General features: G+C 45.5%; 1 protein-coding gene across 1 annotated transcript; it reads left to right on the top strand.

Annotated features, from left to right (window-relative positions):
- Positions 1-11,888: 11,888 nt before the first annotated feature.
- LOC115251714 (proteasome subunit beta type-8-like) lies at positions 11,889-13,940 on the top strand. Its single transcript, XM_029845082.1, has 4 exons — positions 11,889-11,934; positions 12,354-12,485; positions 13,229-13,433; positions 13,757-13,940. The coding sequence occupies exons 2-4, from the start codon at positions 12,417-12,419 to the stop codon at positions 13,843-13,845; spliced, it is 363 nt and encodes a 120-aa protein (XP_029700942.1). The 5' UTR covers positions 11,889-11,934; positions 12,354-12,416; the 3' UTR covers positions 13,846-13,940.
- Positions 13,941-14,192: the final 252 nt, after the last annotated feature.

The following is a 14,192-nucleotide window of genomic DNA, read 5'->3' as shown; positions in this document are numbered from 1 at the left end:
GAGATTTTCCCTTTGATGATTATTCAGGGATCACAGGTCCAAATTAGGAACCAACAAACCTTAAACTGCAGCTTGTTTATTTTTCTGTTTGAAGAGTTTTTTTCCAGCAGAATTCTTTTACATTGTTGCAAATTCACAAGGTCATTTTATTAATTCAGTGGGACAATTTTACAGCCAGTGAATGAAAAACAAAAAACCAATAATCAAGTGATGATGATAAAAGCATTAAGAAATAGAATCCATATAAAGATTTGTTACTAAAAAACGTCTCAATATCTAAAAGCTCGTGTGTTGCTGGTGTCTTGTTGACATCAAAGTGATTTATTACAGAATAAATCCACCAAGATTTTGTATTTTCAACCACTTTGTCTGGTTAATGAATAAAAGTCAGTGAGCATTTCTTTGGGTTTGGACACATTTCTAACAAAGATCCTTCACACCAGTCCATGAAGTCCTGAAGGACAAACTGGTGGACACACACTCACAATCACAGGGTCATCGACACCTTTGATCAAATGATATAAAACTAATAAAACACAAAGGGAGACTGGATGGAACTCAGTTTAGCCAGCAGTTAAACTCATTTATTACATATTAAATGAATCAGACTAAAACTGTGGTTCAACAGAAATAAATTAACTTGAAATCTAACCAAACAGAGATAATTGTGTGTTGGTGCCTGTTTGTGTTCCTGGTTTTCTCACTAGGGGGCGTGGCGGATCCACCTGGGTTCTCAGGTGACCGTCACACCTGCAGCTGGTCACCGATCTCCACTCTTCAAAAGCCGCCGCCTCCCGATCACCAGCGTCTGGTCGGTTTGTGGTCAACGTGGGTCAGTGGTGTCTCCTCGTGTTCCGTCCCGTCAAGTAATATTATATATTTAACATCTTTTAAACAAACCCTTTAAATCTGCCCTTAAATTATGAGTTTACACAACAGTTAATGTGAACACATCATCCAGAGATACATTATTGATTGGCTAAAAGCTGAATAAAGACCCAACACCCCCATTATTAAAGGTCACGCTCATGTTTAAACCCTGACCCCCAACAAGCAACAGTGGCAGGAAAAACTCCCCTTTAACAGGAAGAAACCTTGAGCAGGACCAGGCTCACGTAGGGGGACCCTCCTGCTGATGGGGGGGCTGGATAGAGAGAGAGGAGAGGGGGGAGGACAGGTAGAGGAGAGAATAGGGAGAGACCAGGGAAATACATTAATTATATTAATGATAATAAACTGCCCTTAGAATTGAGTGGGTCAGTGGGGTCGGAGGTCAGGAGGTCAGCATACAGCTGTGAAGGCGGCGATACGTGTAGATCAGTGGTCCTGGACCTTGTTGGAGGTACCGAACCCCACCAGTTCCATATGCACATTCACCAAACCTTCTTAATGTAAATGTTTATTTTTCACCCACAGTGCTTGAACGCACAACAATCTGCACGACTGCAAACCAGTGTGACTTCTGCTGTTGCCTTGGAGACCAGTTCAGATACGCGTGGCTTCACCTTGGCAAGCGCCGCTCTCGTGTCATTTTCACAGCAAAGTCTTTTCTTCGTTTTTACGTCCAGCATCCTCCAAAAGGATTGCTCGCAAAGACATGTTGTAACAAATGCCATAAAAAATTCCAGGGCTTTATTAGCAATAACTGGATCCTTTTCCCTTTGTTGACACCAAAACCTTGAGAGCGTTCTTGTTCTGAAGAGTTGCTGTTGAACCTGCTGAATTTCAACGATTCCGTCGAGGTATTCATCATCGACACCTGCTGTCCCAACAGCAAACGTGGACGCTGTCTCACCCGTGCTGGAGATGACGCTCCTGTAGGGGAGTGTCCGCCCAGAGACGTTGCAAGCTCATCTCAGTGCGTGGAAATTGCTACATCGTGCGCTAAAATGAGAATAAACTCAGAATCTTTGAAGCAATCTGCATGACAATGCTGGCGTTCTTGCAAAAACAGGGCTAATTCCACACGCATGGCAAAAACAGGGTGCAGCACCTGTCCCCGGGACAACCGCCCAACATTAGGACGGTGCAGCAGGACCTCAGATTCACAGCCCGTTTCTTTACACAGCTCACTGAAGATGCGGAGCCTCGCAGCACTATTTCACACATAGTTCACACCTTCCACTACAGTTTTTAACACTTCTGCCAGTTTTGGAGGCGAGGTTTTTGTTGCCAGCGCATGCCTGTGCAGAATACAATGCGTGACAATGATGTGCGGTGCATCGACCCTCACTCACGCACCAAAACCAGACTCTTCCCAGCATGACTGGAGCTCCGTCCGGACAAACTGCAGGAACCACATCCCATGAAAGATTGTCATCTCTGGAGAAGTTATCCACAAGCTTCTTCACATCGGCTGCCTTAGTTGTTGTTGTAAGAGGCTTACAACATAAAATATCTTCTTTCATCATGTCGTCTTTTATATAGCGCACAAAAACAGCAAGCTAGCTTAGATTAGAAACGTCTGTGGTCTCATCGAGTTGAAGGCTGAATTTTGCCGGGCTTGAAATCAGATCTGCGACGACTTGAGCCAAGATGTCTTTACTCGTGTCCTCTATTCTGTCGCTGATGGTGTCATTTGAAAGAGGAATTTGGGATAATTTACCTTCGGCCGCTGTTCCGAGTATCGGATCCGCCATCTTTAACGCAGCTGGTTTTATGAGTGTCACCGGTGGTGTGTGGCTTAACCTGCTTTGTGATCAGGGAAGCAACTTCGTACGATGCTGTGAGGATCGGTTTGTCAATGGGTTCAAATCCAAGAGAAGGCAGAGTGGCCTTTTCATCGAATCTGGCTCTCTTCACCTTGAATTCAGCAGGCGTTGTGTTCTTGTGTTCCCCATCTGCAGCTTCAGGAAATGCTCCTGTAGTTTTGCCGGTGCGAGACGAGAGTTGCTCAACATTGCAAATCATGCAGATGGGACGCTGACTCCCATCACGTTCCGTGATACATGTGGATCCATGTTGTACGTATTCGTCTGACCACTACATAGTTAGTATGGATTAAAATATTAAGGATGAAATCAGACGACGTACTACCACGTCAGTCACACGTTGACTACTGAGCACCAGATTCCCTGCAGCACTGATCGGCCAAGCAATGTAACGTGATCATCTGCAGCCAGTGACGGCCAAGCGGGGCGTCATCACGAACTGACACGATGAGTCGGGTGTGTCTTCCCCTCCGTGGCGGAGGCCCCGCCAAACCCCTGAGACTGGCTCACCGAACCCCCGAGACTGGCTCACAGAAAAACTACACAAGAAATAACATCACTGATCTACTAGGTGTGGAGGAGAGGAGAGGGGAGGAGAGGAGAGGAGGGGAGGAGAGGAAGCCATGACCCAGCAGGGTGACAGAGGCCTGTCAGGTGATTATGTTTCTGGACCCCGGCAGCCTCGGCCTATAGCAGCATAACTAAGATGTTAACCTAATGATTAGACGGCCTCCTAAATATGGTAATTATGTCTAGGATAATAAATGGAAATGGAAGGTTTTAAGTTTAATCTGATAAGGTTTGGGTTTTTACAGGACCCGTAAGCACAGCTGAAGGTGGAGGAGGCACTGCTGAAGGTGGTGGAGGCACTGCTGAAGGACAAAGAACAGCTGGAGGAGGGTAGATTTCTTTGATGGGATTAGAAACCATCAGATCCACAATTGTTGCTTCACTTCCCAAAAAATCCTCAAATCCCTCATCTGGATCTTTTGGCTCCTCAACATCTAAGTCCTCCATCAACTGGGATGTCTCCTCAGAATTGGGGTGCATGTCTTGTAGAGGTTCATTATTCTGCCTCAGCAAGTACTGCACCCCAATGAGTTCTCCTGACAAATATTAAATTGGGAAATTTTGAATAACAGAACCATCCCAAACTCAAATAAAAACAATGCACACAGGCACTTTTGACACTACCTGTGTATTTTGCAGGTGGTGAAAACCCTGGAATAAGTTTCCTGCCAAACACCTTCTCGTAGTTGCTGTTCACACAATGAACCAACTCCCCTGCGTACGTGCGCAAAGTTGAAGGTTCAGATGTGACAGCAGCAGCGGCCCGGTCTTGATTCCAGCGACTGAGTCCTTCCAAAAGGTAGATTTGGTAGTTCAGCAGGTTCGCACTGTTCCCTTGAGAAACAAGTAAAGGAAGTAAAGTGTAAGAGATTCCTGATAAATGAGAAAAAGTGAAGAGTTACACACAGAGAACACTATTTATAAGGTAATAGTCAGAACCCCAAATCACTGTGGCTCATAGGCCAACAACTTTAAAAGCAAAACACCATTAAATCCCCTGGCCTGAATTCTCATTATAAAGAGTGATCATGAACATTTAGCACAAACCTGGAATGAATCGATTCAAATGGCAGTGAAACGATTCCAGAGACGTGGAACCCCTGGCACAGCGGAATGTTTTTAATACCACTCCTCCCTTTCTAGTGCTCCCAGTCTCCGTGTATAAAGCCAAGCCAGGAGGGTCCTGGATGCACCTCACATGCCGCCTTTGGATGCGCCAGATGTGCTGCATCCTAACAGTGTCTAGAAGAGGAACACCCAGTGCATCATTCCCCTTGCCAGTCATGAGCTCCGTAAGAAGCTGATCAAGGAGTTGGATGGATGTCTCCTCTCCACGGGTCCGTCTCCTGCAGTGCAGCGCAAGCTCGTCTTGTGTGATGTGTTTGTCCAACTCCTGGTCAGAGAGAGCGGGCCAGCCCTCCTGCAACAGTTGTGCCTTCTTGGCCCTTCTGAGCTCCGCCACATCTGTTGCATCCCACTCAAATATGCAGGCTGACATGCGTGCCATGAAGGTGGGGTACAGCTGATGTGCATCAGTAGTACATCCCACTGCCAAACGACGCATGAAATGCCAAATGTCTAGACGGACAATCAAATTTGGCCACCGCCCAAATTTGGCCTTGATCTTGGTCTCGCCCACCTCTTTACAGCAGCCGTTGTCCACATAAAGTGCAACAGGAGGATCCACACCTGCGCTCTGGTACCTGAGGAAGTCATGTTGGTGCATTTAGTTTTTCATTCTGAATCCATCCATAATGTCACTTTCATTTTTTGCAATTCTGTTAAGCATTTTAGAACTCGCTCTTTTAAATAGCTAATAGTTCATCAGTATTGTCATTATTACCTGTCCATCAGGCCTGCAGCCATAAGATCCAATGCTGGACCCTCACTGGCTGTTAGGACACTAATGAGTACCTGACCCATTTCGTTCCCCACAGAAGTCAGCCACCGGGCAGTGCCCGTGGCAGTTCCACTGAGCTTCTTGGTGATCTGAAAATTCAAAAACCGTCAGAACATTTATGTAAAGATTGAGTGTATATTATTTGGAAGATGAGAGCTATTCAAATTCTAACCGTCTTAGTAGAGTCCATTTTTAAAATGCATCCATAGACTGAAGTTATCTTAGCCTTAATATCCTCCAGCCTCTTCAGGATATCTTGACTGTACACAACAAGGAGCCACTTATAGCTTGGTAACACCGCTGATACTGGGGGCTCCTGGAAATGTGGTTGCAGCAGTCTAGAGGCATCCATGAAAGCTGCACACTGTGCTGTGTACCGAGCAACCCGCTGGAGCCACTCCTCGCTGTGGTTCTCCTTTAGCTGGAGAATAATCCTTGATGGACTGTTCCCTAAGCCACGCTCACGCAGCTGACGGATCACTCTGATGTCACAGGCATATCTTTAAAAAGGAAAAAAATTATTCTCTCTTTCTCCAAACTACATTTTGATGTGTAAATATGTGTAGTGAGTGCATATGTATGTATTTGTGTCGTGTACCTGTGTGTCAGGATGACCCTAAACTCTGAACGGTGTTCCAGGTCCAGCTGCTGGAGAATTGCCTGACTCCATGACAACTGGCTAGTTCTGCACTTGGTGCATATCAGGGTCTCTGTGACCAAGTTGTAATAGCGGTCGACATCAAGGACCTGGCGCACTCTCCTGTGAAGACCACCGCTGGCCAGTGGATGCCCATTACATGCTGGCTTTAAGCAGAGCAGCCGTACCTTCCATAGCCTGTACGGCATCCACAGCAGCAGAGACTGTGCGAAGAAACGGCAAGGGGTTGGAGCCTGGTGGTACACCAGAGATGGCTGTGGAGGGTAATACCACAGCTGAAGCTGGTCACGCAACTCCAACTTTCCACCTGAACCAACCCTGAACAAAGCTGATGACACCCACTTGTGGTCCTGCTGTGGCATTGTCTTTGGCCACAGCAGTGGGAGAGCAGCAGAATGCTCTGGCTGAAAGGGGTTCTGTTAAAGTACAGAAAAACAAGGAGACCTGCCTTTTAAGACTCATCCCATGCAATAGTTTAAGGCAAAACAAAAGTATCATCACTTTTATCTATTTATGTTGACTGTTTTTACCAGGTTGCTCACAACAGTATGATCCGTCACAGGCTGAGCAGGTGCTGGTCGCTGCACAGATGGTGGTAATGGGGGAGCAAGGAAGGTGTCTGGGGATGCGGAAACAGTTGGACGAGACGGGGAAGGTTGATGAGGCTGCTTTGGCAATGGGACAGGATCAGGAGATGGGTAGATGGCTGAAGCTGCCCCAGGACCCTCATGTCCCGATGTAGTCACTGGTACCTATGGGGTTATATAGATGTGACATGTTATTATTTGCTACTGTCATACATTTGTATGTACATGCCAAACTTCATAATATGTTCTTATATTCACCTGGGAAGGTTTTCTGGAAACGTTCAGGTTTGGCTTTGCAGCTCTCACATGTTTTCCACCAAACCTTGATCTTTCAAACTTAAAATAACATATATCAAACTCATAAAACATATATCAAAATCAAAAGCCTTGGAAATTAGAGGCAAAACGTTGCATCGCTATGTCATAAGATGTTTTTATGCTTGAAGAACATTTGGAGTAAGTAACTTTGACTAGAAATTAATATCAGTATGTTAAATTTACCATTGAAATATTTATCCTCGACCTTATTGGAGCAGTGGAGACATCAGGAGAGCTGACTGGACTTCTCTGCGGAGGAGGAAGGGTGACTGATGTGTCACCTGCATGGGTTGTTTCTGGAACAACAGAGGGTATCTGAAAAATACAGCACATACAATGAGTCAGTCAGGCATACGTATGTTAGACTGAATGAAATAATTGCAAGAAAATGATTTGGAGGCTTCATTTACCACAGAGAACGAGTGTGCAGGACTTGACACTGCCGAATCACCAGTGGATGCAGACGTGCTCTGGCCAACAATGCATGTTGAGGCAGCAGCAGCAGCAGGAAGCTGAAGAGTCGCAGAAACCATCAAGAAATCGTCATTTGCCCAGTACGAGCACATGGATGAAATCAGACGACGTACTACCACGTCAGTCACACGTTGACTACTGAGCACCAAATTCCCTGCAGCACTGATCGGCCAAGCAATGTAACGTGATCATCTGCAGCCAGTGACGGCCAAGCGGGGCGTCATCACGAACTGACACGATGAGTCGGGTGTGTCTTCCCCTCCGTGGCGGAGGCCCCGCCGAACCCCCGAGACTGGCTCACCGAACCCCCGAGACTGGCTCACCGAACCCCTGAGACTGGCTCACCGAACCCCTGAGACTGGCTCACCGAACCCCTGAGACTGGCTCACCGAACCCCTGAGACTGGCTCACCGAACCCCTGAGACTGGCTCACTGAACTCCTGAGACTGGCTCACAGAAAAACTACACAAGAAATAACATCACTGATCTACTAGGTGTGGAGGAGAGGAGAGGAGAGGGGAGGAGAGGAGAGGAGAGGAGAGGAGAGGAGAGGAGAGGAGAGGAGAGGAGAGGAGAGGAGAGGGGAGGAAGCCATGACCCAGCAGGGTGACAGAGGCCTGTCAGGTGATCATGTTTCTGGACCCCGGCAGCCTCGTCCTATAGCAGCATAACTAAGATGTTAACCTAATGATTAGACGGCCTCCTAAATATGGTAATTATGTCTAGGATAATAAATGGAACTACAGAATTAGTGTCAATAATCTTTTTCAAAGAGGAAGGTTTTAAGTCTAATCTGATAAGGTTTGGGTTTTTACAGGACCCGAAAGCAGGCAAAAACACAGTGATAAAAAGTCCAAAAACTAGCCTTTATTTAACAAAACCAAACTGGCCGTCCTCCTGGACCACAGGGAAGCACTCGTCCAGTCTTCCAGGGCGCAAAAAAGAGCTTCAGAGCGGAGCCAACACAGGAGTCAAGTCCTTCGTGTTCTCTAGTCCAGCAGGGCGGCGTGGAGACCTCGAACAAGCAGGGAAACACCAAAACTCTCCAACGCTGGCAGACAGGCGCTCCGTCTCCAAATCAGCCACAACGCGTGTGTTCACTACCGATTCATTCCCCCATAGATCGCGATGAGGTTCTCACATTGCGTCTGTTCATGTTCAGCTGGTTCATCAGCGACTCTGTAGCAAAAGTAGCTGAGCTACCAGGATCCAAAAACACACAGGTTGTCACCGTCTTGGTTCCTTTTTGGGCCTTGACACACACAGGAATGATTGAAAGAGCACAATCGTCTTTACCGGCCCCCGTGACACCAAAAGTTTCAGCAGTTTGTACCAGGGCACTTGACACAAATTGCTGTTCACAATTGTCTCTTCTTGTTTCTTCTCTTGGATCTTTGCTGGTAATGTGCAACAGTGTGGGATGCGGTCTGGAGCATTCTTCCCATTGAAGCTTCTGTTGGCAGCTGCTGCTCATATGCCCGTGCTTTAAACATGCAGAACACAGACCTTTGCTCCTCAAGAAACCAATCTTGTCTTTGTGTGGTTTGCTCTTGGATTTCTTGCAGGCTGTGAGGCTGTGCTGTTCTCCTTCACAGTAAACACTAGTGATGGGACGAGCGACACTGGTGCGTCAGCACTGTGCCGAGAGCTCAAGAGTGAAACCCCGTCTCGGTGCGTGTATCGCTTTAAGAAAGAATCACGTGACCGATACAGGAATTGTATCGTTTGGATGTGCCGCGCCAAAGTGTGTTTATAAGGAAACAAACTGTATCGACGTGTCGTGGGTTTGTTGGATGGAGTTTTGCAGTTGTGCAATAATGGATCGTTCTAAGAAGTTTTCCCCAGTGTGGAATAATTTTGATCTTGTGACTCCAAACAAGGGAAATCTTTTGCTCCTTTGAGCATTGTTTACTGTTATATACAATTTTTAACGGTGGCGCATTGCACTCACTTTATCAAATGAATGACCTGTGATACATATGATAGTCAGTTAAAAAGCCTTACAGTTGCTTTATTCATTTTATCTCATAATAACGAGATCCTGATCTCGAAATCATGAGATAGGGTGTCTATTTTTTTTAACAAGTGAATGCAATGCGCCACCTTAGTTTTTACTGTGTTCTGGTAAGAGGTTTGAATTGTTTTCAGATAAATTCACTTTTTATGTTATTGGAGGTGAAGTGTCGGCTCTGCTCCACAGAGCTCTCTTCCATCAATAAGAGCACTTCATCAATGCTGAGGCATTATAGAGCTCGGCATGGCAATGAAGAATTGGCAGATACTCGTGAGAGAACCAGAAAACACATCCACATCTGCATCAGCTTGCACTTAAAACTCTCTGCTCACCATCGTCATCTGCACCGTGTGAAAGAGTATTTTCTAAGGCTGGGGAGCTGGTGTTCAAGAGGAGAAATCGCCTTGGAGCAAAGACACTCCAAAAACGTTTGTTTCTCAATAAAAATTCATAAACGAATCACTTTTTTGTCTTATTTCATATGATTTAACAGTTAACAAAAAATGTGTGTACATAAATAAAAAAAAAATTGCAACTCAAATTTGCTATATTTTACACACCAACTAAGTTCAGCAAACAAGGAATTCCTTTACCTGCCATCATTTTATAACTACTGCAGGGGTCACTAGTGGGTGACAACACAGTGCCGACACAGTTTGTGTAGTGTGTCAATACACTCCTTGAGGTATCATCGTCCCATCACTAGCAAACACAAGGTTTGTTGAAACCATCCACTGAGACAGGTTGTGCTTTTGTTGCTGTCTGCCTTTCATTCTCAGTCCTCGTGGGCACGACGACTGTTGCGAACACCTTTCTTGACTTGAACGTCTCTGAGTATTGTGGTTTCGGTCTCAGTCTTGTAGGGTCTTTTGAGTTTGTGGTGTTCTCTTTAATGTTTCCATAGAGTGGATGCAGCAGATATTTAACTTGCTGATTTATAAAGTCCACAAAGTCCTTGAACTTGACTCTTTTCTTTCTTTCAGGTCGCACTTCCTCCAGGATTCTTTGAGCTTGTATGGAAGTTTGTTTGCCAGTGCCCTTATATTAGCCGTGTTATCCAAGTCTTCCATGTAGCTAATATCCGTCATTGTGTTGGAGCAGCCGGTCAGGAATAATGCAAACGACTGAAGAGAAACACCATCTTCTGGCTTGATTGTGGGTCCGTCCAAAGCCTCCTTTATGTATGCCTCTGCTATTTTGAAGTCGTCACCGAAGAACTCCTTCAACATTCGTTTTGCTTCGGCATGTCCTGCTGTAGCCTCCATGTGCATGCAGCTCTTAACCACCTCATGTGGTTGTCCACTTGTAGACTGCAGCAAAAATTCAAGACGATCACGATCATCTCTTGTGCGGCCTTCAATCCCATGTTCAACAGCTCTAATGAAAGATTTATATTCCAGTGGGTCCCCTTTAAATGTTGGAATGGCGAGGTCTGGAAGTAGCAAAGCTTGAGGACTCTTCACCAGATATTCCGTAACGCTGGCTTGCTGGGAAATAGCTCGGCAAAGTCCTTCGAGCACTGCTCCCTGTGGGTCTACACGCTCAGGTTTTGGTGCAGATGTAACCGGTTGAGAAGTTGCTGCTGGAGCATTTGGTGCGACTTTGATGTGGGTCTTGGTGACAGCTGAACGGCAGGTTGACTGGTGGGCCATGTGTGTGTTTCTTCATCCTTTTCACCAGCTTTAACTGTGCCACTTTCTTCTGCTGCAGCCTCATCATTTTGCAGCACCTCCATTTTAGCGTCGGACTCGGCCAGCGCAGTTTGCATGGCATGATTTCCTTTTTAGCCTTTATTGAAGCTTCAATCCTCTTTTGTTGGGCTTCAAACGCTGCTTCTCGCCGCCTTTTCTCTGCATGCCATTCTGCCTCTTCCATGGCCAGTGTTTTTTGTAAAGCTGCAGCCTTTGCTCTTAATGATGCTCGCTCCATTTCTGCCTTCAAGCTGATTGAAGATGCTGATGAAGCTGAGCTTCCACTTTGTGATGTAGCTTTACTTCTAGTGGTCACTTTTGTAGTTGTCGATCTGTCTGTGGGTGTTATACGTTTGTCACATTCTTCAGCATGCTCAGCACGCCTCAAACCCTCTTTCATCCACTCCTCACATTTCCAGAAAAACATGTCCATTGATTTATTTATTGGATCAAACCAGCTCGTTTGATCATCCACAAATTCCTCTTCTTCCATAAATTTCTGCAGGCAAGAGTTTCTCCAAAAACTCCATCTGCAAGCCACTGAAGTCAACACGAAGCTTAATCTTTACAGTGTCCACGTTCACATCATCCTCCATTAGCTGTTCAATTAGCTTTCTTAAGCTAATTAGCTGTGAGAGCTTGCGCTTGCGAGCCTGGATATTTCTAGACTTCTGATCTTCCATGCCCTTCTCAGTCATTTTTATTATCCTTTTCCCACTGTCCTTTTCCTCCATGAACAGTTATTATTTCCACTTTAATAAAAACGCTGAATCACCACGGAGTTTCACCTCGTTATTCAGCCGAACAACGATCCTTCCTGGTTCACTCACGGATCTCAACGAGCAGACTTGGATCAATTCACCTCCGACGCCAGGCTGACGAGCTCCCTCACGCAGCTCGTCACTTTCCTCCTCCAAAGGTCTCCGAGACTTTTCCTTCTTTTATCCTCCGTTTCCAGTTAGACAGCTCCACACTCCAAAACTCCACGAAGAGCGAGTTTCTCGACTAAATGTAGGTTCCTAATGGTTGAAGCCACGAGCCCGACGCTCTCCTCTCGTCCACAAAAACACTCCAAACGATTTCCCGGTTCTCATGTTTTACTCCAAAAACATGGACATGATACAAAAGATCCAGCATGACATACAAAAACAAACAAACAAAAAAATTCGGATGGCTTGAAATCCAAAAAGGCAAAAAACTTAGCTAACTAGCGAGCGAGAAACTGCGTGGCTCCCCTCCATGACAACCGCCCCACGCTGCGCGAGACACAGTCTTTTATATGTAAATGACTGGAAATGTCAATTAAGGCATATACGCAATTTTAAACGTAAAATCCTCCACGCACACCTGAGTCAAATAAATGAACTAACAACTTATTAATGAACTGAAACGGTACTTAGGCTCCTACAATGAATCATGTCTTTGTGAAGGCTTTACCGGCTGAGGAACAACCATCGATCTCTGTGGCTGCAGCCTCCAAACTGCTGGCAAACATGATGCTGGGATACAGAGGAATGGGACTCTCTGTGGGAAGAAGCATGATTTGTGGATGGGACAAACAGGTGTGTATGCATGTGTGTGTGTGTAAATATAAAACAATACCAGTCATAGCAGAATGGAGCTTCCCCTAGTCCTGGTTAACTATACAGAGCCCCTAACTAACCCAACTCCCTCTCTAGTCTTCGTGAAGAAAAAGCAACCATTACCAGCCACTGTCTCTTGTTCCCTGGATGTGTCCCAGTCTCTACCCACTTTACCCCAGTCACAGTAAGATCCCCCAAGACCAGTTCCCCTACTGGAAACCAGCACTATACCTCAAAGAGGGTCCAGGAAATTTAAATGCCTGTCCCAAACCTCAGCAGAACTGGTTTATTGCTCAAATCCAACCAGTGCACAGAGGGGGGGCAGGTCATCATAACACTGTGGGGCGTTCGTGGGTGGTGAAGGTCATTCTGAATTCATTTTTGATTAGAGTATTTGCTGGAGAAACTCCGTTCATTAAGTCAGGAAACTGGAGTGACCTCTGACCTTCAGCATGAAATAACCTCCTCACCGAGTTGGTTTCCTCTTTAAAGGATGAAGGATGAACAAAAAGTGACCTTAAACACACAATGAGGTCACCCCTTACCAATATTACCACAGTTAATGGAAAAAACTAAAAACATGACCGTTAGAAAACCCAGAAATCAGAGAAATCATGAGAGGAACAGATAAAAACACTCTGACAACATCAGGCTTCAACATAATGAAGCTTGAATGTGAAGAAGAGGAAAAACAAACGCATCATAACAGCATCTCTCTGCAGGGCCCTGGTCTTTACTATGTGGATGGGAATGGGAATCGGTTCTCCGGGCAGATGTTCTCCACTGGCTCTGGGAACAGTTATGCCTACGCCGTGGTGGACAGCGGCCTCCGAGAGGACATGACAGTGGAGGAGGCGTACGATCTGGGCCGTCGGGGCATCGTCTACGCCACACACAGGGACGCGTACTCTGGAGGAGTGGTCAATAGTGAGTTCTCCCAGAAACAAGCCTCCTATTCTGGAATAATCATTTCTGCCTTTTACAGCTTGTATCTGGATTCAAAACTCATTTTACATTGAAAACTTGAATCAGACTCTGTTAAAAGTCTCAATTCATAATTTAATATCTGAATGCAGAAGAAACATCCAGACTGATAAAACCAGTCTGGTTCTGTATGGAACAGGACATGTTCAATAGGGAGTAGAACCCTTTTTGACAAATATGTGAGTAAATCTGGAGTGAACTGAATAGAGGTTGTGTGTGTGTGTGTGTGTGTGTGTGTGTGTGTGTGTGTGTGTGTGTGTTTCCAGTGTACCACATGATGGAGGACGGCTGGATCAAAGTCTGCCAGGACGACGTGTCACAGTTGATCCACCTCTACAAAAAGGAGATGTTCTGAGCGACTGTTGCTCTCATGCAGCCTGTTTTATACATTTTCTCTCAAATGTACCAGAATTGTGGCGAAGCTTTGAATAAATCCTAAAATAAAAAGGTCATTTTTTAAAATCTTTTTTTTCTATTAAATAAATAAAAGAACATAATTGTTAGAAGTGTCTTTAGGGTGGCTAAATTCTGAAGACACGTCCTGCTCAAATGTCGCCCAGTAAAACGTACAGATGTTGATGCTTTATGCTGATATATTCTATATATGACGTCGTTCACACTTTGGTGTTCTGCTGAAGTTCAGATGTTGAACCCATGTGAGGTGGAAAATCTTCATCATCATGTTTAGAATACGACTTTATT

The sequence above is a fragment of the Takifugu rubripes genome, chromosome 12 (assembly GCF_901000725.2).
Source record: "Takifugu rubripes chromosome 12, fTakRub1.2, whole genome shotgun sequence".
Lineage (NCBI taxonomy): Eukaryota > Metazoa > Chordata > Actinopteri > Tetraodontiformes > Tetraodontidae > Takifugu > Takifugu rubripes.
Note: the sequence above shows the minus strand (reverse complement) of the source record. Positions and strands in the feature narration are given on the sequence as shown.